This window comes from Polistes fuscatus, unplaced genomic scaffold (assembly GCF_010416935.1).
Source record: "Polistes fuscatus isolate 324 unplaced genomic scaffold, CU_Pfus_HIC Scaffold4, whole genome shotgun sequence".
Taxonomy (NCBI): Eukaryota; Metazoa; Arthropoda; class Insecta; order Hymenoptera; family Vespidae; genus Polistes; species Polistes fuscatus.
In genome coordinates, this window is record NW_025113118.1 from 4,526,878 (window position 1) to 4,548,584 (window position 21,707).

The following is a 21,707-nucleotide window of genomic DNA, read 5'->3' on the forward strand; positions in this document are numbered from 1 at the left end:
GCATATGTGGCTTTCAAAAAGTCATATAAACAACATTTAATAAAAGAACTTTCACAGAGGACACCATGCCAGTCTTACCGTGGATTTCGAAGAGTACGTTACACCGAACATATACTCCCTGTATTTATCTTTGGTTTGTATTATTACAATATATTTATCCTTCGATTAATGCATGAATTAACGGAATGTTGGCTAGTGAATTTGAGTAGGCGGGGGTGGGGGGATGGGGAGGGATTTAACCGATCGTTTGATTGATGCCTGAGGATTTTGAGGCTCGCAACGAGTCGAAATGAAGTTGGCCTAATTCTGAATTACATCATCAATGCTACTTTGTACCAATGGTAATGTAGTTTGAATGAATAGTCAATGCCTCGATAGCATTGAAATAACAATTCTACGCCAATTTCCTTGACATATACAATTAGTAAACGATGATTTCATTCTATCCATAGTTGCATCGTAGCTAAAGGGGCTAACAAATACGCTTTATTGTTAGCTAAGATTAACGCACATGTAACAAATATTTTCCTTAAGTTTCATATTTCGTAATATTTTTGATTGAGATACTTTAAATGTGATTGAGATCTCCTTCTTCTAATCCTTCTTCTAATCCTTCTATTATTCTTCTTCTTATTCTTCTTTTTCCTGTATTTTCTACATTGTTCAACGCCGTCTATAAAGCAAATTACCATCGCGGACATACCAGGCGAGTATATAATTGTTCCTACATGTGTCATGACAATCCTTTAGTAGAATGTTTCTCATTGAACATTTAGTATACAGCACGTAGTATTGTTATTACTTATTATCTTTCTCTGTGGCTTTTTTTTCTTATTTGTTAAATAGATTAAAGAAAAAAAAAAGAGAAAAAGAAAAGAAAGAATTCTTTTTCTTTTCAATTAAAAAAAAAAAAATGTAATGAAAAAGCATATTAAAGAAAAAAAGAGAAAAAAAAAACATAAGAGTAAACAACTCTTTCGGACGAGTATCACGTTCGAGGGTAAGCACCGATGTCTCTCTTACCTTGATACTTCTTGCCTATTGTTTGAAAAGTGTCTTTTCACAGCTCGCTTCTAGTCAAGAGTGACACTTTATTCTCTTCTCGAGATTTCTTTCAAGTTTTTCCTCATTCTTCTTCTTCTTCTTCTTCTTTTATTTTTCTTTTTTTTTTTTCTATCGCCGGAATTATGAAAAATAAATTCGACGAATCGTGTTTTCTAAATATCATCTAACTGGACGATTTTTTATTCGCAAATTTATTTCGCTAATGACGTATCAAAGATGTTTTTTTTTTTTTTTTATATAAAACATCGTCGCGTTTTGCATAAATAATTTCGTACGAAATTAAAATAAATTTTTCGTAACATATTCATAAAAAATCTCAATTGTATTCGATAATATTATACGTAGAATATAAAATATTGTTCTTGTCGAAAAGAAAAAGATATTATATTTGTAGTAAAATTTCAAATCGTCAATTCTGTTCAACGTAATTGAGATAAGATCAAAAAATGAATTTCGAATAAAAATCGCAAGTAATTATTATTTCATTTAATTCATCTACTACTACTTCTTCTTCTTCTTCTTCTTCTTCTCATTAATCCGCGAGAGAAGAAAAACAACAGGCGCGCAAGGTGTTGTGTCGCGGAACCTGGCCAAGGGTTTTAGAGGGACACCGGGTTGCGTTTCAGCGAAACTCCTCGATCTTTTTTAGGAATACAAAGAGTTCAGAGACGCCGAGAACATAATGCCATTGGCGACGAGCGACTTTCGTAATCCCGTTTGTCAGGAGCTACGATCTCTCAGGTCTGCAAGCGGTATTGATCGTATAGGATCAATTTTTGCGATTGAAACGAAGACCTCGCCGTTGCAAGCACCCGACGTGTCCTCTTCTACGTTCGGCAAAGTTTATAACGAGCAAGGGAGTGTCGACAGTTCTGACACTTACGCTAGTTGTCAAACTCATCCCTCGCATTCTCAGGTAGGCCGATAACCTACGAATTACTATTATCTTCTATCTCTGATCGACCATTTTCTTTCTCGTTGAACGTTTTAAGGGCGACCTAACGGAAGAGGCGGACAGCAACCTTTACATTAATCCTTTAGAAGCAGCCGACAAGTGTGCTGGTGGTGGTGGTGGTGGTGGTGGTGGTGTTGGTAGTAATAACGTTACTACGACAGGAGTTGGGAGTGGTAGTGTTGGTAGTGTCACTAGTGTTGGGATTGGTGTTGGAAGAGTGAAGAAATCGGTTTCCGGAGAAGTTGGCCGTAATGTCAATGATGTATCACCGAGCGTGGAATCTCTCAAAGATATTCGTCCTTTCAACGAGCCCAGTAAGGTCGCCCTGAACGACTCCATACCTAAACATAGAAAAATTCGTATTCAGCAGGTAAGTGTGTAGAAAGTATTCGTAATTTTTTTTTTTTGTTTTTTTTTTTTTTAATAGGTAGTTATCAAGTAAAATTAATTAGACGCTCGAATTAGACGTGTTATTATTATTATGTTTTATTGTTATTATTATTATTATTATTATTATTATTATTATTATTATTATTATATTAGAACAATAGTCAATGAAAATTCTCGTAGTTGTCAGCGTTAGTATCTAGTAGGCTTCCTCGGTGTCAACATCATTCATTTCTTTCATTCCCATATTCTATTTCTTTCTTTTTTTTCTTTCTCTCTCTCTCTCTTTCTCTTTCTTTTTCTTCCCTATCCTAAAAATACATTTCACGAATAATATATTATACTTACATACGTATATACAGCTGAGGTTATTGATTTATTTTACGATGAGGGTTTTCTTTGGCTCTCTTTCTCTCTAGATTATTGAATTTGTCTCTCTTTATCTTATCCCTATGGTAATATTTTATATTGATTAAATCAATACTAGTAGTAGTGTAGATGATAATATTTATTTTTTTATATGTAATAAACATGTGACAAATTAATAATGATCATTTTATCGTTTTATCGTTGTTCGTAAATAATTTAATTCGAAGAGAAAATCTAATCCGAATTTATCTTTAATCTTTTATTTTATTTTTTTTTTTTTTAAATAAATAAATAGTACTACTATTTTTGTATTGAATAAAATATATTTGATATTGTATATAATTCTAAATAAATTATTTGACAATTTTTAAATAGCTTGTAATATATCGTTATCAATACTATTTCACTAAAAAATCTTTAGCATATTATATCTAAATTATTCATAAATATTAAAAATATCTCGACAGTACACTTTTTGATCAATCCAATTCATTCAAATTTCCTCCTCCTCCCCTAAAAATAAACAACACGGAGAAAGAGGGAGAGAGAGTTATTAAACATTTTACATTTAACATTTAACATTAAAAATACACAACTGACACGAAGAAGAATACGTACTCTTTAACAAGCACAAAAAATAAAATTGAAAAATGCATACACAAAATTATCGCGCATATACGAAAATCGTCGGAAAGATTTTCTATTTCCAAAACCAACCACCCCCGAACCCTCAACCACCCGTCAAATGTTTCAATCTCGTAAGAAATATGAGAAAATAATAAAAAAAAAAAAAAAAAAAAAGAGACTCCGCCTATCGTAGAAATATTTTCTCTCATTGTCAGATTCTTTCGCTTGAAATTATCTACTTCCGAACACCCTCAGTCCCCTACCCCAAACAACCAACAACAACCACTAATCAAATGTTCTAATTTCGTGAGAAATGTGAGAAAAGATAAAATAAAAGAAAAAAGAAAATGAAAAAGAAATAGACACTTACTCGCCTATCATAGAAATATTTTCTCCCTGATTCTTTCAGTTGCGCAAACCATCGAGATCAGAAATGGAATACAGATGAATATCGCCGAAAGCGAATAGAATTTTGTGTAAAGTTCTCTCTCGGCTCGCGTGGAAGCGAAGCGCGATATTGAAATCGCGGGCACACGTCGATCCTCAAAGAAAGAAGTCGAGATACTCGTTTATTTACCGACTCGCCAGGACCGTCCTTTGGTCTTGATCGTAGAAACGACATTGGAAGTATAGAGATGTCCCCCTCAAAACCAATGAGGATAGACCTCGGACAGCGGGTATCGTTTATGTTCATCGCTAAATCAACGCTTTTTATAAAAACGCCTATTCCGGTAACCCCTTCTTCATCAACCCTTTCATTATCAACCAACCAATCCACCAACTGACCAATCAAACCTCGACATTACCCAAATACTATATACCCACTTGAACACTTGACCCAACAACGTCTTCGTCACCAGCCCCCAGCTACACTCTTTTCTATATTTTCTGATCGATACAACTAATTTAAGTTTAACGAAAAATCGTTGCTTGTTCGTTGCGTGTTTTCACTTGATATAATTGCACGTTTAATTATGTTTATGTATATATATATATGTATGTATGTGTGTGTGTTACCGTGAAAGATTGGAATTGGATAATGTCAAGATTTAATATGGTCGCTTGGTGTATGTCCGAAATATTAGTGTACTCAAATATTCGGTCTTTCACCGACGTATTTGGTATGTGTGTCACAAACAATCATGTGGATCTTGACATTTTCTAATATCGATCTTTTACGGTAACATATATATATACACGTATAATCACCGTGTATACGGGTTGGACACAAAGAAAAGTTTGATATTTTTCGTTGATTTTATAAGTTTGCATTCGTAGTTATAGAAATCTGAAAAGGAAACAAGATTAACGTTTGTTGAAAAAGTTTGGAAATAAGAGTAATGGATTTTGTAGAATTAATTTTAAACTTACGTATGTATGTACGTGTATAAATGTATATATATATATATATATATATATATATAATACATATTATATAAATATTTTATCTGAGCATCGAACAACACTTTCGAATCGTTTTGTTGCGTTCAACTTAAATATCAAATTTGTTTTTGTTTAAATAAAAAAAATAAAAAAAATGGAAAGAAAGAAAGAAAAATTTTGTAAAGCAACGAAACGATTCGAGGAGCTCGCAAACGCAAACTTTCATGCCTTACTTAATCGATTCATGTACATATCTTTTATTTATTTTTGTTTATATTTAAAAATATCGACCCCGCCCCCCACCCCCAATCTCACGTTTCCCGACTGTTCTAATTTATCCAATTTTTAATCGATCATTTGTTTGTCGACATCTTTCTGCATTGTCGCAGAAAAAGATTGGCGTTTGAAACGTTAATTATTGCGTTTTATTATTTTATTGAAAGAACTCAACACAACGGATCTTCGACCTCTTCTTATCTCGATCGAGATTGTTGTTTTTTTATTATTTTTTTTTTAATTATTTTAGGAACGAGAAAAGATACGTATCTAAAGTGAATGTAAAAAAGAAAAGAAAAAAATTAACACACAAGTATTACTGTAAATTATTATATATAGAATTTGTTGTCATACATTTTTTGTATCGATCAATAAGTAATCGAAATTAAAAAATAACGTTGTATGATCGTTAATTTAATAATTAACAGCAATAACTAGTATAGTAGAATAACTTATTGTTATAATAATATCTAAAACGACAATAAGAAAAATTTCCTAAATTTATAATTGAAAAAATAATTGTCGTTGGATAAAAAATGAAATATAAACGATGAAAAATGAGAAGAAAAAGAAGAAGAAGAAGAAGATGACGATAATGATGATAAAGAATAAAAAAAGAAAGTAAGAAGAAAATTGTAAAGAAAAAAAAAATTCACTCTATATGCGTATGTCACGTGTACGTATAATATGTATAAATAATAATAATAATATTAAATCTAACTTGTATTTTTGTAATCGTACACGAACGGGGTAAAAAAAAGAGAAGAAAAAATGCTCGCATGAGAGGCAAATTTGTAATGTAAATAATAAAAATTTATAAAGAGGTGTCGTATTAGTTATAATGCGGGGCTGATTGCAGAGCGGCAGACCCCGTGCCCAATTTATCTGCGACCAGGATAATACATCGACTCGAATCACCGTGAAAGAGATGGAAAACAATAACAATCATTACGGAGGACTACGCGGTGGACGACCATTCGCGTTCGGACCGACAAACAGCCTTGCATCCGCAACTCGCATAATCAATCAACATTTCTTCGGATCGATTAGCGGTCCTAGGCATTACAATACAGGTATTTGTTTATTTCAAAAAGAAAAAATGAACAGAGGGAAAGAGAAAGAAAAAGATATATGCGGATTCTTGTCGGATGCAATAAACATTTTTGTTGGAATAAAATAACAAGTACGAGTGTGATACTTGTATATAGTTGTTGAATATTAGAAGAATTTTGTTCACTCGGTTTAACTTCGCGTGTCGTAGGAATTTAAACGGATAGAAATTTCTAGAATATTTTCGAAGTGGTATTAAAACAGTAGTTCACGGTGATTGATGGTGATACATAAAACAGGATTCGATAAAATAACTTCGTCCTTGTATAGGTCATAACCTACTTTCTCCTATTTTTATGCACATGCATATATATATATATATGCATGCATGCATGCACGCACGTACACACACCCACACACACATACACTTAATATTTATATATTCGCGAAAATCTTTCTAACCGATATAAAATAAAGTGATCGATACTTCGCGTGAACTGACCAAAAAAAAGAAATAAAAAGAAAAATGAAAATAAAACAAACTTCTTTTCTTCTTCTCCGTAAAAATTTTTGTATTTTCTTTTATTAATTAAAAATAAAGAAAAATAATCAATGGCATAATTAATCCTAATTTTTGTATTCTTTTTTCATTTCCAGGCACAAACACTGAAAGCAAACTCTCATTGTCAGCGGACTCGATAGACAGCGAGGGTGTACCGTTCATAGAAAAACACCGTGTAGCTAAATCGATCTTGAAGAAATCAGAAAGTAGTAATAATTATTACAACAACGTGGGCGACTCCGATACGGAAAAATTAATAACCGATAATACATCAATGGGAAGCATGTGTGATAACGAGACCCATCCGAAACAACAACAGCAACAACAACAACAACAACTACAACCACAACCACAACAACAACCGGTTTCACCACTTTTATCAAGACAAGTTCTCGAATCCATTTTCCGAACTAACAACAACGCTGAGAGAGATTTTTCGGGTGATCAAACCGATGGGAAGAACTGTGTTGCTAAAATACCAAGATTGCTCTTTGACGATGTCCTAGAAGGTACATTTTGTTGATCCTTAAATTAGAAATTTGTGTTAAAATGATCGTTTCGTATATTTCAGAAGAGAAACACGCGCGCGACGAGACCGTGGCGGAAAATAAAAATAAAGAATCGGAAGAACACAAGCAACGTACGAAAGTACATACCGAGGAAGCTTCGAAGGATAGTCAAACGATGTTGATATGTTCGTTAAGACCTTACAAAGTTGTAAGGAAATCGGATGAAAAGAGGAAACCCGTATCGAATAAATCGTCAACTACAAGCAGTAGTCATACTTACAAAAGCTCGGACACGAATTGTCTTCCTCAGGAATATCGTTTCTCATCGTCGTAGCGACATTGGTATATTCATTCATTTTCCTACTCTTCTTCACGCGGATTCTACCTACTCAAATATATTTATTATTTTTTCCATTAAAATTTAATCCTCTATAACGCCATTTTTATCGAAGAAACAAAAATCATTCGTATAAATTTTCTTTTTTACCACCATACTAATTATACATATATATGTTATACTATACTATTAATGTACTATACTAATATATAAAAATAATCGTAAGTATAATTATATTATACTCGAAGTATACCATAAATGTAATTAATCTAACATTGATTCTTTAGACTCGTGTATCGCGTTGGAGATTCCAATTAAGGTAAATTATTTTAATTCATTTAAAATAAATATAAAGTGACACGCGACACGCGATTCTATTGTATACAATATACTGAAAAGTATAATTATATCGTTAGTAGTAATGATTTATTATTTGCTTTTCAGCATTGCAAACAGTACGATATGTTAAAAATCAACAAGAAAAATAATTAAATAAATAGAAAATTTTTTAGTAATTAAAAATAAATAAATAAGTAAATAATATAAAATAAAGTAACTTTTTTCTAAATTAGTTCTTTAAACTTGCTTTTCAATTCTTTTTTTCTTTTGTTTTTCAATTTTTATTCGCATTTTCGGTTAAATTTTTCTTTTAGCACAATCGCATAGATTTTGTTTACTGTTTTTAACTAAATTATTTCTCATTGAACTGTTAATATTTATACTGCAACATAATATTATACTTTTTGGTATAGTATATAATAAAGTATAATGTAATTGTACTTAGTATGTTATCAGTATAGTATTAGATCATTAAGTATGAAACGTCCGATTACTTCAATTATTTTCAATTCAAAAATGAATATTTCATACTTAATGATCTCACATAAAAAAAAGGTAACTGTATTTAGTGTAATAAGATATATTTAATATTAGGAAAAAAAATAGTATAATACTATAATTTTTATTTTCAAATTCGACAAAAAAATAATTTACAAATCATAAATCATAGAGGATTAAATTTTCAAATCATTTCGAACAATATTCTTTTCTTCTTCTTCTTCTATTTATTTTTCGATATACGAATATACGATGATAATTGATTTACAATTAAAAAAGAACAAAAAGTCGAGGAATACGAAAGAAAGAAAATCCCCCATTTTTTCCACGTTTGACGAGATATTTCTTCATGAAAAAAAAGAACTAAAAAAAAGAAACAAGAAAAACATTTATACTTTATGGATCGACGTGAACTTTTCATTGCAATTAAATCTAAAATCGTGTAAAGAATAAAAAAAGGAACAAATTTTTCTTGAACCACGTAAAAGTTTATCTAACAAATAAAACGGAGGAGGAAAAGATCTCTGTAAAAAACTAGAGAAAAAAGAAAAAAAGAAAAATAGATTGAATTCAAACAAACGTAATATATCTGCTGATCGTCGCTGATATTCTTCGTGTTAAAATAGTATATAAATATAAATATAAATATATATATAAAAATATATATTTATAATTATATTAAATAAAACACACACACAAAATAAACGAGAGGCGCGTATTAATCGTAGAACAAGTCAAGAATCTTTAAAATGAACTTTGTCAGTAAGAGGATTAGATAGGTGGGCTAAAAAAAGGGATAGAGAAGGAATGTTAACTTTAACGAAAGCAATCGCAAATTAAATAGTGATATAGAATAGTAATTTATTTATTTCTTCGTTATGAAAGACCTACGTCTTTTAGGAAGGCCTAGACACGCATATATTCTAGTTCGCAACAGGTAATCTTTTAAAAAGAAAAAAAAAAGTAAAAAGGCTGGAATTGAAGGACACTTAAATAACATTCGAAGAAGATTCTATGCTATCATCTATACGAACCAAAAAAAGAAAAAAAAATTACTTTTTACTGTGTAATTCTAAATTAAAATTAACAATCATAGGAATGGGAGATATTCATCGATATGAAGAAACAAATCAATAGGCGTCAGGTGTACATATACGTGAACTGTTCTTTACAAAAAAAAAAAAAAAAAAAAGGAACAAAAATTATACAAGCATTGATAATAAAAGAAAGAACAAAACTTTTTCATTGCGAAAGATATATATAAAAAAAAAACAAGATGTAACAAAAGGTGTGGTGAATGATAAAAAATATTGATTAAAAGATAATAAAGAAATTCGACAAACGTTAAAAGAAAAAAAAGAAATATTTGAATGAAAAAATAGATAATGATAACGAAAAACAATATGGCAGACGTACAAATAAATAAAAACAACAAATATTATCGCAAGCAATATGCTTTTTTCAATTAATTCTTTTTTTATTGGTGCTTATTTCATATCTTTTATCATAAGAGAAAAATTAATTAGACGTCATTAATTAATAAAGAAAATGTTTCCGGTACGGCCCAATAAACTTTAACGTTTCAACACAATTAAATAATCATTAAGCTAAGTCAAGCTTTGCGTGTCTGAAAATGTGATCTGTGCATTCAAACAAAAATAATAATAATAATAATAATAATAATAATAATAATAATAATAAAAATAATAATAATAATAATAATAATAATAATAATAATGTTAATAATAATAATATTAATAATAATAATACAGGAAGAAAAATAGATAAAGCGTGCTAATAGATAAATAATTAAAAAATATCAACAAACATAAAGACGCTAACAATGCAAAGCTCGTGATTTAAAAGCTAAACTCGAATCTTAAAAAAAAAAAAAAACAGAGAGAAAATGAGACAAAAAATATAAATTAAATACAATGATCGTGGATATGCAATTGCTATGAATTTCAATTGGCGAATTCTGAGCTATACTGCCTTACATAAAGTTCCCAAAAAGGAAAGAAAAATGCTGATTCTTTTAAAATGATTGATCCCTATTTAAAAAGAATTATAATAAGAATTTTCTAAATGGTCGCACGATAATGTGATGTATCATAATTAATGTATATAAATATATCCTAAATGATTATATTCGTTGAGAAGAAAGGGAAGAAAGGGAAGAAATGGAAGAAATGAAAAGATAATCTTAGAACGTTGACTGATGATGAAAATATTCAAAAAGATTATTTAACTTTGAAAAAAAAAATGGAAAACAAGTAATTCGACAAATATTCTACACAACATAAAATATAATAAATCCATACGAAACCTCTCTCTCTTCTTTTATCTCTTCTTATTTTTTAAATGTTTTTCTTTATTTATTCCTTCATTCTTCAATTTTCATTTTATTTCTTCTTCTTCTTCGCGAAGGACCAATTCCTTTCTTCCCTTCAATCCTTGCGTTCAAATCTCCGTCAATGACCAGACAAGTTTCAATATTACTTCTCTTTTTCTAGTTGTTTCATTTTTTCTTCATTTTTATTTTTTTTTTTTTTTTTTTTATTAAAGAAGGTGAGAAAGGAAATATTGCCAAATGATGCAGAAAGAAATGAAATTAATCCTGGAACGTAGAAATTAAATGGAAAACTCATTGTCAAAGTATAATTATTTAATAACAAAAAAGGAAGATAAAAAATAAGAGTCAGCGAAGAAATAAGATAATAAACGAATGGTACAAATCTTACAAGAGATTATTAACGTGAACTAAAGAAAAATCACGAATAGAAATGACAGACATAAGGGGGGACAACGAAAGATAAGAAAAACGAAGAAATGAAAGAACGAATAAAAATTTGAAATAAAATGAAGACAGCAAAGTAAAATATGGGATATATAAATGAAGTTTGAATTTATAACAGAGAAAAATAAATAAAGAAACTATTTTGAAATTGATCGATTGATCTATAGATCTATGGATCATATAAATCATACAAAGTAAATTATAAAAGAAATCTAATATACGACTGCCTCGATCGATCACACGTTTGAAAAATCAACAAATAAATTAAAAACAAATCGATAAAATATAATAAAAGGAAAACTTTAGGACAAATATAAATATAATAAAAAAAAAAAAAAAAAAAAAAAAAAAATAAGCCGATTATAATTTTCGCGTTTGCTTTCATTCAATTCCCTTTAACCGTGTCGTTGTCGTATCAAAATATCAAATCGCATTAACTGTATTACTATTGTTAAAATATGTTTATTCAATTCTTTATCCGATTAACAATTAAAACCGAATAATAAGTAACGCGCTTATAAATGCTCGGCTATGATGCGCTATGCGATGAGATTATCGAATGTTTTAAGATATTACGATAAGAAAAAAAAAAGGAATAATATAATAATAGTATAAATGAAATAAATAATTTAATTAATTAATTAAGTAATTTTTAATAATAAAAAAGTGTACTTCGCGCGTGCTTTAAAAATGCTCATCGTCAAAGTTGAAAGAGTATAAATGGAAAAATGTAAAGAAATAAAAAAAAAATAATAATAATGATAATTTAAAAAAAATATATATATATAAAAAGGATAGAATAAGCAAGCAGCATCAAGCAATCAGCAAAAGCAGCAGCAACAGCAACAGCATCATAAATAATCACTTGTTAGAACGTTCTCGTACAATATCATAGCGAGACTCGAGATATTATCATCCGTGTATAATCAATTCAGATACTGGTGTCCAAACGTATTTATTAAATTATCTCTTTTCGTTACAATAATTTAAACAAAAAAAAAAGAAAAGATAAATAATACAAAACAATAAAGAGAATATAATCTGATGATTAAAACAAAATTAAAAAAAAAAAAACATTTAAAGCTCGACTACATGGTCAAAATTGATAAAAAAAAAAATATACACATAATATATTATATAATAAAAAAGAAAAAATAATAATAATTACAAAAAAAAATCGCAATTTAATCGAACGGACACTTTTTTTTTTTCTTTTTTAATTAATTTTATTTTAATAATGTGAATTATAAAGAAGAACACACACTACGATGATAACGAGTCGTATCTTATCTTGTTGGCTGTATTTCAATCTTATTATAAGATGATATCGTGTAAAATGAATATCGAAAGATTATCGACGAAGGAAGGACATATCTGTAAAACATCGTTATTATTAATTGTTATAGTAGATAATAGAAGGAACGGTGTACAGTTGTGAAAAGGAAAACACGAACGAAGAAAAAGAAAAGAAAGAAAAATACAAAAAAAAAAGAAGTAAAGATAAAAATTATGCAAAGATAAAGAGTTAATATATAATCATCCCTTACATGATATTATATACGAGGGAATCATTGTTATGCTGGTGGTCTAATGTTCGAGCCTCGAGTACTTTATTATAACTTCCTTTGTTAAATTCATCTTTTCAAAATACTTCGACGTATACGTGCATACATATACATATACATATATATATATATATATATATATATATATATATATATATATAACTTTGATTTAAGTTTTAAGTATTACTAATAAAATACTGAATAACATAGGAAATGTCATATTATCTTGTTTTGAAAATTGGCATTTCCATTTGAAAAGGTTTGGCATTAAAACACTGTACTTGTTGAAAGACAAATTGGTTAGTAATGTATGGGTGTAGGAGGGGTTGGATAATTTTTGGATAGGATTGAGTATTGTTTGAACATGATTTCTTCTAATTTTTAATTGGAGGTAGAAAAAAATCAAAGCTCGCGTAAGCAGATTAACATCTTTGATGTAAACACCTATTTTTGCAGGGATCGCAAAAAGCTTCTACCTGCTATCCGTATATAAATTTATGTTTATTTATATCACACGCAATCAAATATTAAAATGATTACAAATTTCTATTACAGTTATATAAAATAATAACATTACCATATATACATATGTATGTATATATACATGCATGGATACGTCTAAAAATAATGTTCACATCGAGTCGACACTGACGTCGGAATATACAAGGTTGCTAAAATCGCGTAAAAAGGAAAGGTACGGATATTAAATAATCTCTCCACACATAATAATTATAATAATAATAATAATAGTAATAATAATAATAAAATTAAATCAATAAAAAATAAGTCATCACATCCTTTCCTTTTTTGCGAATGATCTCGATCGTTTTCGTACCTGTTATTCAAAGTTAGATCTCATTACCATTTCCCGCTTTAAGATTTTTAATGAAAGAAAAGATAAAAAGAAAAAAAAGATTAATAATAGTAATAATAATAAAAATACAAATATAGAACAAGAAAAAATAAATAAATCAGAAAGAGCGGATCAATGTCTTCACTAAGCTATTCTAGTTAAAAGTAGAAAGTTCCTAGATTATGTACAGTCGGTTACTATTATTATTATTACGATCATTGTTATATTATTTATTATTTAACTCATTAATGATAATTATTAATATTAGTATAAATAGCGATGAAATAGTACAAAGAAATGCTAAAAGTCATAGACTTGTATCGTGAAAAATGGAAATGAAGAAGTCGACAAGTTGTTGATCAGATAGTGAAGAAATACTATTATATATTCGACTAATTCAATTTTATTATTAGAACGAACGAGAAAATACAGTCTTGGAAAAAGTATTATTGATCTGTTCAAATTGTTCATTCATTTAAAAAGCTACAATATTCTGCCAAGATTTGATTTTATTTTTTATATCAATTCCCTTTTCAATTTAACTTTCTAATTTATTAAGGTATAAAAATAAAACTATATTCGTATGATATAATATTTATAAGGTATTTCATACACTACCTGATCAAACCAGTTGATCATTGATCATATAAAATGATTATTTTTTTGGTCTTGCAAGGCCTACTCTTCTGTAATTGTAAGATTCAATAGTACTGTGAAAAAAAAAATAAAACTGCATCAAAGATTTAAGTTCTTATTCATTATACACATATAATCCAAAATAATAGAATCATTTGAGAAGTTTGCAAACTTCACGAATTTTACCAAAAAAAATTCAATTGTTAGAAAATTATTATTTTATAAATCAAGTCGAAATATTAGATGCCAGGGATTTACTTTATTGGAATGTTATTTACTATACAAGAATATAATCACGCATTTTGTAGTTACAGTGTAAAGATCAGAATCAATCGTACAATGTCAGAGTATATCGAGCGTAATCTTTTTTCTTTTTTTTTTTACTTCTTTTTTTTCAAGTATTATTATTATCGATCTGTTATATATTATTGTGTAAAACGTAGAAGTAAATTAACTCGAAGCAGGTGGTGGTGTATTAACAGTTTCGGTTGTTGTACTCGTACTATCGGATACGATCGGTTTTTCTTGAAGCTCTAACCATGGTAATCGTTTTTGCAACTCGAGCCTATTTATAACAATATATACATGCATATTTTTATAATTAATTTTAAATTAATTATATAATATAATCTATCAATATTTTTTATATGACAATGATAAATTTCTAACTTTTAAATATATTTTATTGTTATTTGTTTATTTATATATTTATTCGCCTTAATTTATTATTTAATTACCTGTATTTAGGATGACTGATTGCATAAACGTATGGATCGATACAAGCAACGCTTTTGCAAAAGCATGCAGGTATCATAGTAACCCCAGGAGTAAGTAACGCTTTGTTTCCAAACGCACCGATCATGGCGAGCACCGCATATGGTGTCCATGCGGCAACGAATAGGAAACAGATTGTAATGGCAGCCTAAAAAATCAATTAACAAATAAATTAATATCTTTTAACGGCAAAATATCTAACTAAATGTTATTAACTTCAACGATATATCAATAATATGAATTTATATATATATTATATACTTTTGCTATACGAATTTCAGCAGATTGAGCATTCTGATTGGCGTTACTTCTCAAGCTTTCAACGTTCATCTTCTTAGCTTGTTCTCTGAGTGCCTTTTCATGATTAACAACATGACTAACAATTTGACTGTAATAATATATAATAAGTGACATTGGTATGCAATAGGAGAATACGAATAGAGTTAAAACAAAATATCTTGTTTCTCCTGTATCGGTTAAATAATCAAAGGTACAGCTCGTAAGAAATCCTTCGGGTACGTAACGACCCCAAACACCCATGGCAGGCATTAAGACCCATGGTAACACATAAACCCAAATCAATCCGATGAAGAGAATCACTTGACCGCGAGATAATTTTCCATCCAATGGTCTAGCTATGGTACTATTTAACAAAATATTAATATTAATATACATTACGTTAAATTATTATTATTATTATTATTTGAATAAAAAAATAATTGTATTACACGTTACCTGTATCTGTCATATGCTATAGCAGCGTTGGTTACCGCCGCACCAATGCCGGACAACGAACCGATCGTGGCAAATATCTGACACGCCAAATTACCCAAAGCGAAACCAGTGTAAAACGAATTATAAATAAAAATTGGCGTCTTCATCATCATGGCAAAGTCGCAAATCGCAAGATTCACCACGAACATGTTCGAGGGAGTCCTCAAAGATTTGGCACTGCAAAAGAACAAATATATTTTGGTAAAAACAAACCACTTTTTCTTGTACACTCACTTTCATTTAAAAAGAAAAGAAATCAGTTTTTTTTATCAGAGACTTAAAACTTTTCAACCCATCCTCATATATTTGTCCCATTACTTTGCTTAGAAAAATACAAAAAAAAAACAAAAATAGGACGAAAATATGTTACAAACCCAATGATATAAAGGATTATTAAAAAAGGAAAAGGAAGCATAATTAAAAAACAAAAGAAATGTTTACTTACGCGCAAAATATCCATATGACGAGACCATTTCCAAGCAAGGCAATGAATGTAAATAATATGTATAACAGGGCAAGCATATAATGAAGGGAGGGATTAGGCTCAGGAAAGACCAGCCAATGTTCCGGTACATGGACTAATTCTTCGGCAGGGACGTTCCATCCCAGCAGACGTGGTGGACCTGCTGGTAGAACTCTCGCCTCCCAATGAATACTGTCGTTGAACATGTTGGTGGTCGCCGTCTGCCAGTCCCTCACCTTGTTTTGAAATTATTCAAGAAGCGCTCTTTTATACCATATCCGTCTTGATTAAATCCATGAAACCTTTAATCGGCAGAATGATGTGGCTTCATTAGAGGATCAGCCGGGGATCATCCCCTTGGTTGCCATTGGTCAGCAAGACCAAGCCTCAAAGTCAAATCAATCAATTGTTACAACTGCAGTATCAATCTTTATTTTCTTCCTTCTTCATAATTCTTTTCTTCGTTGCTAATATTGTATATTATTTTATTTTATTTTATTTTATTTTATTAGTTGATTTCGAGTGTTATTTTAGTGTAGATTCGTCGAAAAATGTAATCAAAATGAATTGATACTTTTATCAAATTCTACTTCTCTGGAAATATGCATATACTTTTTTGTTTTTCAACGTAATGACAGTTCTTGTCTTCTACATTCCATATAAAGATTTTATATATATTAATATTTATATTTATATATTAATATTTTTTAGATTACTTTATCCCGTACATTCTTCATATAATCACGCCGATCATACTCTGTGTGTACGTGCGTGTGTGTTAATTATACTATTTTCGTAATATTTTTAAATAAAATACTGAAAAGGTATGTTCCTAATAAGAGATAAAATGAAATGAGAAAATCAAAGGTTATAAGTCAAATGAACAAAAACATTATGGAACTATAATTGAAACTAATAATGGTCGACATTAATTTCTTCCTTGTCTTTCAGCAGATACTTCGCTTAAAGTATATGCTGGTAAGTAAGTAGATGGATTTTGAGGATCCTTTAATAAAGGATTTGGTAGTGTTTTTGTTTTAGTGCCGATACTCGTGTAACCCTTGTCGTATAAAGAACAATACGGCACTTTGTGTTCGAGCAAAAATTGCCACACTTGGGAATAAGACCAATCTAATATTGGATTGACTCTCATTAAATTTGGCCACTCTGGATCAGTAACGCTAAATGCTTCTAATTTTTCTGCTCCAGGATCTCCCTTTCTCATGCCCATTAGACTCGCTTTTAAGTACGGTTTGTTGCGTAAAAGTTTATCCAAAGCCAAACGCAATGGTGGTTCCATTCTAATTAATTCTAAACCATAATAATAAGCTGCTTTTTCTATGAACGCTTCCATCTATAAAATAATACCAATAGTATTCAAATTATTTATCATATTTACTATAAGAATAAGCTTAGATATATTCATACCTCTGGAAATGGATCAAATGGTACGTATAAACATAATGGCGGTGAAACTTTGCGTAACGCGCAAATACAGGCAGTCAAATGTAATAAGACAGTGCAATCTTTCCCGCCATTGAAACTTAGAAAAATTTCATTTGCGTTATATCTATAAAAAATATATTACAAACATTTAGATACTTGGGTGATTGTTCGTAATACTTGCAATAATAAACTTACTTGTCGTAACATTGTTTCAAAACGACAATCGCATTCTGTACATATTCTTCTTTATTATTATTAATAATCAGCTTCGCTTGTTTTATACAAAATTTTTTTCTTGTGCTCCAAACGATGTTCATTGGTATACATGAAATTAACTTTTTCATTGCTTCTGTAACATCACTTTCAAGTCCTTCAAATGTAATTCTTACAAAAAGAGGATTCCCGATACTTGATTTTCTCTGGGGATAACTTCCTATATTCACTTTACCTTCCCAATGCTGTACTTGTTCGTCCAATATTTTAACTAACGACAACTCGTCTGATTGAATATCGACATAATCAAAATATAATGGATTGCCTTTAACCAACTTAGACATAATTGTATCTACTGCAGGCTTAAAATATTTTGGAGAACCGGGAAGAATATAAATATTCGATGTTTTGATCACTGCATAATCCTCTAAAAAAGATCGTACGAATCTTGTACTTTCCAATCTGTTACTATTTGACTAATAAATTCACAAAAAGTGATACCTACCAGTTGAATTAACATAGATAATCTCACAAGGACTCGGTACTATAGATAAACGTTCTATTTCTGTCTTTCCAGGAAGTAATTTTTTGTAAAAATTCAACAACTCTTGATGAACCTCTAGCTTTATTTCCAATGCTTTTACAATACCTTCATAGGTAACGTCGTCTCGCGTAGGACCAACTCCACCAGACGTAAATACAATGGAATATTTTTTTGATGCGTCAGATACTTCTTGTGCAATTTCTTCTACCTATTACAAAAACCTAAAATTAGTTAAATTGCTTATAACGTATGAAAAGCACATATGAGTTATAGATCAACGATATTATGTTAGAAAATAAAAAAATAACACTTATAGTAAATGAAATGAAATTGTTTTATTGTTTAATGCTCTTTGTGTATGCATGTATATAAAAAAAAATTTGATTTATATAAAATATAAAAAATTCTTTGATACACACTCTGTCAGGTATCACAGTTATTTTACAAAGCTTCACTCCTGTATTTCTTAATTTTTTTGCCAAATATGATGTATTAGTATCTACGATTTGTCCGCGCAAGATTTCATCGCCAATTACGATCAGCCCTGCTGTACACACGTGCTCCATTCCAATGTAATCTCTAAGCAAATTCAGATAAGAAAAGATATGTTAACGGAAGACATCGCTTGATTATATTTACTTATGATTTATATGCATGAAAATGACAATCTATCATGGTTCTATATATTACAGGATTTGATAGGAAAGAGATAGTACAAAAAAATAACCATATATGTTCAATTATATACGCATATTCGTATATATTTATTTATTCGTACAACAAATATAACAAATATATTTTTTATTATCAGGAAGAAGTTAAAAAAATAATAAATTCTCATATTTGCATTTGTTCGACCAATGCTGTCATTCTATTTGTTTCTACCGGCATTGAACCTTTAATTAATTTTTTATTCTTTTGCTTCTTTACTTTTCCAGTATTACTATTCTTCTTAAGGGCTGCTATGACTACTTCTTGACACAAGTCTTTCAATGTTTTGTCAGTGAGCGACTTTTTATCTTTCGTCTTTTTAGTTGTTTTGGTCGTCGATTTATTTGCTTTCAAATCTAACTAATGAGAGAAATATTAACTGTTTATTTATATTTTCTTTTTGTACGATTGTTGTTATATCAAGAAATGTATTCTCACATATCAATTATAATATTTCAATAGTATTAACTTACATTTTTCAGTTTTTTTGCCATTTTCTCAGCTTTGACTTTCAGTTTAATGCTACGCGTCGTTGGTAATTGAAATACAGTTTTGGTCTTATGCGAGCCTTTGTTGTTTTTCTTTTTCATCGTCGTTCTTTATTCTGTACAACAATTAAACAGTAATCTCTATTATTTATCATTACAATTAATTACAAGAATCGGTATTTTCTTCTAGTTTTGCTTTCTTCATTGCTGGCTCCTCGCCTTTAAGTATATTTTTAGTCAATAAAAACGATACACGCATCATTTCTTTCTTCGGAGAAACGTTTCTGACGTTATGCACGTCGACCAACGAGTCTTGGTACAACTTGCATCCAAGTTTATTCTCTACTAATAATATAGCGTTGTTCCAAGGATTCTCATTTTTTCGTAATCTAACAAAACAGTAAAGATGTATTATAGGTGGATTAGAAGAAACTTTTTCTATTTCTTCCGGGCTAAACAAATTTGGAAGTATATCTAAAAACTCGACAGCTGAATCTGGTAAATTCATAACTATATGTTCTTTACCAGTCATTTTATTTTCCCTCCTATTGAGAATATCAGTTTTAACAACATCTCTTAAAAAATCTCTACCATCCAAATTGAAACATTGCAAGTTACGTTTGGTTTTGTTAATATCTGCATTCTTCTGTAGCCACTTGTATGATTCAGGATTTAAATCGTTAGCTAATACTCGAACTTTTTTACAAGCCGCAGGAATGGCAAAAGGTCCGACTCCTGCAAAGACGTCATATAAGACATCGTTATTTTCCATGAATGTCAATAAATTCATATGTTCCGTAGATAATCGAGGATTCCAATAGACTTGAGCGAAATCAAATTGATACGTTCTGCCATTTTCTTTGACTGTTGTTATAGTATTTTCATCACCGGCCAATACTTCCATAGTAAAATGACGAAATGTTGTGTCTATGTTTTTTGTTTTATTAATAACTGTAAGTGCAGTTGGTATCTTGTCGAGGAAAACTTGACCGATGATATTTTTGTAAGGCAACTGCGTATCACGCAAATTCAAATGTACTATATGCCCTATTTGACTAAATGACGTGGGCGTTTCTATGTCCTCTGGAAGAACGGATTTTAATATATCCTCCGACTTCCAGTTTTCATATTTTAACGTCAGCTGAGTTTTATCTGAATATTCATATTGATCTATCAATAATTTTCTGTCAGCTTCGTCGATATCTTCAAATTTTTTAATGATGTTTGGATTAAGGTAGACAATAGTATTAACGTCATCCACATTTTGAACCGGTTTTAAAGAATATAGCTTAAGCAAATACTTTTTTAATATAGGCATGTATTTTGGAAGTTTAACTTTGCACAATTTCAACGAAGGAATCTCAATGGTAGTCGTAAATGCATCGCGGTCCAAGCATTTCATACCGCGTACCGATACTGGAGGAACCAGCAAAGAAGTCATAGTGGTTTTGCTAAAGCAATGCAGCTGGTTTACTACAGCAATGCCTCGTATAGCAACTGAGGGCCTCACCATCTACAGGATAAAACACTGCTTAACAATATCAAAATTAATTAATTATTACAGAAAAACATTATTTAACTAAATAATATATGAGAAAAAAATATTAACGATGAAAAATTTATTAGAAGACAATATAAAAAGCAAACAAAAAAACATGAAAGTTACAAACAACATAAAATTTTGCTAGAGTATCTGATCCTGTATATTAAAATATAACTATTTATTCTCTTAAAACTATCATATAGATTTTTATTAACATCTTTCCAAAAAACAATTGATAAGTGTATTCTTAACAATTTTAACTTTCGTTGAATCTAATAACCATGTAGGTTACATTTCATAAATAAGAAATAAACCATGTACACAGATATTAACATATAACAATAATTATATAGTATTATTAAAATTTTATATTAACCAAAAGAAAGAATAATTTACCTCAATTATTTATTCACGTAAATATGTAAAAGAATAATAACGAATTCAATCACGTTGCACTAGACTGAATGATTTTAGAAGAGTTGTCACTTTACGTCCTCTAGCAGAGAAAAATAATTTATCGTCTATCGGTAAGGAAGTTCCCTT

General features: G+C 29.7%; 3 protein-coding genes across 8 annotated transcripts in view; 1 reads left to right on the forward strand and 2 right to left on the reverse strand.

Moving 5' to 3' along the window:
* LOC122521035 overlaps nt 1-7,642 on the forward strand; it is a 32,103-nt gene extending 24,461 nt beyond the window's left edge. For both annotated transcript variants that reach the window (XM_043641417.1, XM_043641418.1), the window contains 5 exons: nt 1,715-1,981; nt 2,058-2,390; nt 5,922-6,135; nt 6,770-7,183; nt 7,246-7,642. In XM_043641417.1, coding sequence (XP_043497352.1) covers nt 1,715-1,981; nt 2,058-2,390; nt 5,922-6,135; nt 6,770-7,183; nt 7,246-7,517 — 1,500 coding nt within the window. In that variant the 3' untranslated portion in view covers nt 7,518-7,642. The remainder of the gene's footprint in view (nt 1-1,714; nt 1,982-2,057; nt 2,391-5,921; nt 6,136-6,769; nt 7,184-7,245) is intronic.
* A 6,805-nt stretch (nt 7,643-14,447) lies between these two features.
* LOC122520532 (opsin, ultraviolet-sensitive) lies at nt 14,448-16,445 on the reverse strand. Its single transcript, XM_043640599.1, has 5 exons — nt 16,202-16,445; nt 15,718-15,933; nt 15,244-15,625; nt 14,946-15,130; nt 14,448-14,773 (listed from the first exon to the last, which is right to left on the reverse strand). The coding sequence occupies exons 1-5, from the start codon at nt 16,423-16,425 to the stop codon at nt 14,659-14,661; spliced, it is 1,122 nt and encodes a 373-aa protein (XP_043496534.1). The 5' UTR covers nt 16,426-16,445; the 3' UTR covers nt 14,448-14,658.
* A 96-nt stretch (nt 16,446-16,541) lies between these two features.
* On the reverse strand, nt 16,542-21,666 carry LOC122520531 (tRNA (guanine(37)-N1)-methyltransferase). Of its 5 annotated transcripts, XM_043640596.1 has the most exons (7): nt 21,561-21,666; nt 19,607-19,737; nt 18,842-19,001; nt 18,384-18,630; nt 17,861-18,305; nt 17,648-17,789; nt 16,542-17,573 (listed from the first exon to the last, which is right to left on the reverse strand). In XM_043640596.1, the coding sequence occupies exons 3-7, from the start codon at nt 18,986-18,988 to the stop codon at nt 17,148-17,150; spliced, it is 1,407 nt and encodes a 468-aa protein (XP_043496531.1). In that variant the 5' UTR covers nt 18,989-19,001; nt 19,607-19,737; nt 21,561-21,666; the 3' UTR covers nt 16,542-17,147. The 5 variants fall into 5 exon arrangements, 3 of the variants coding, with proteins under 3 accessions (XP_043496531.1, XP_043496532.1, XP_043496533.1); XM_043640597.1 differs by lacking the exon at nt 19,607-19,737; XR_006304558.1 differs by lacking the exons at nt 16,542-17,573; nt 17,648-17,789; nt 17,861-18,305; nt 18,384-18,630; nt 18,842-19,001 and adding an exon at nt 19,339-19,493 and having other exon boundaries at nt 19,607-21,134.
* Nucleotides 21,667-21,707: the final 41 nt, after the last annotated feature.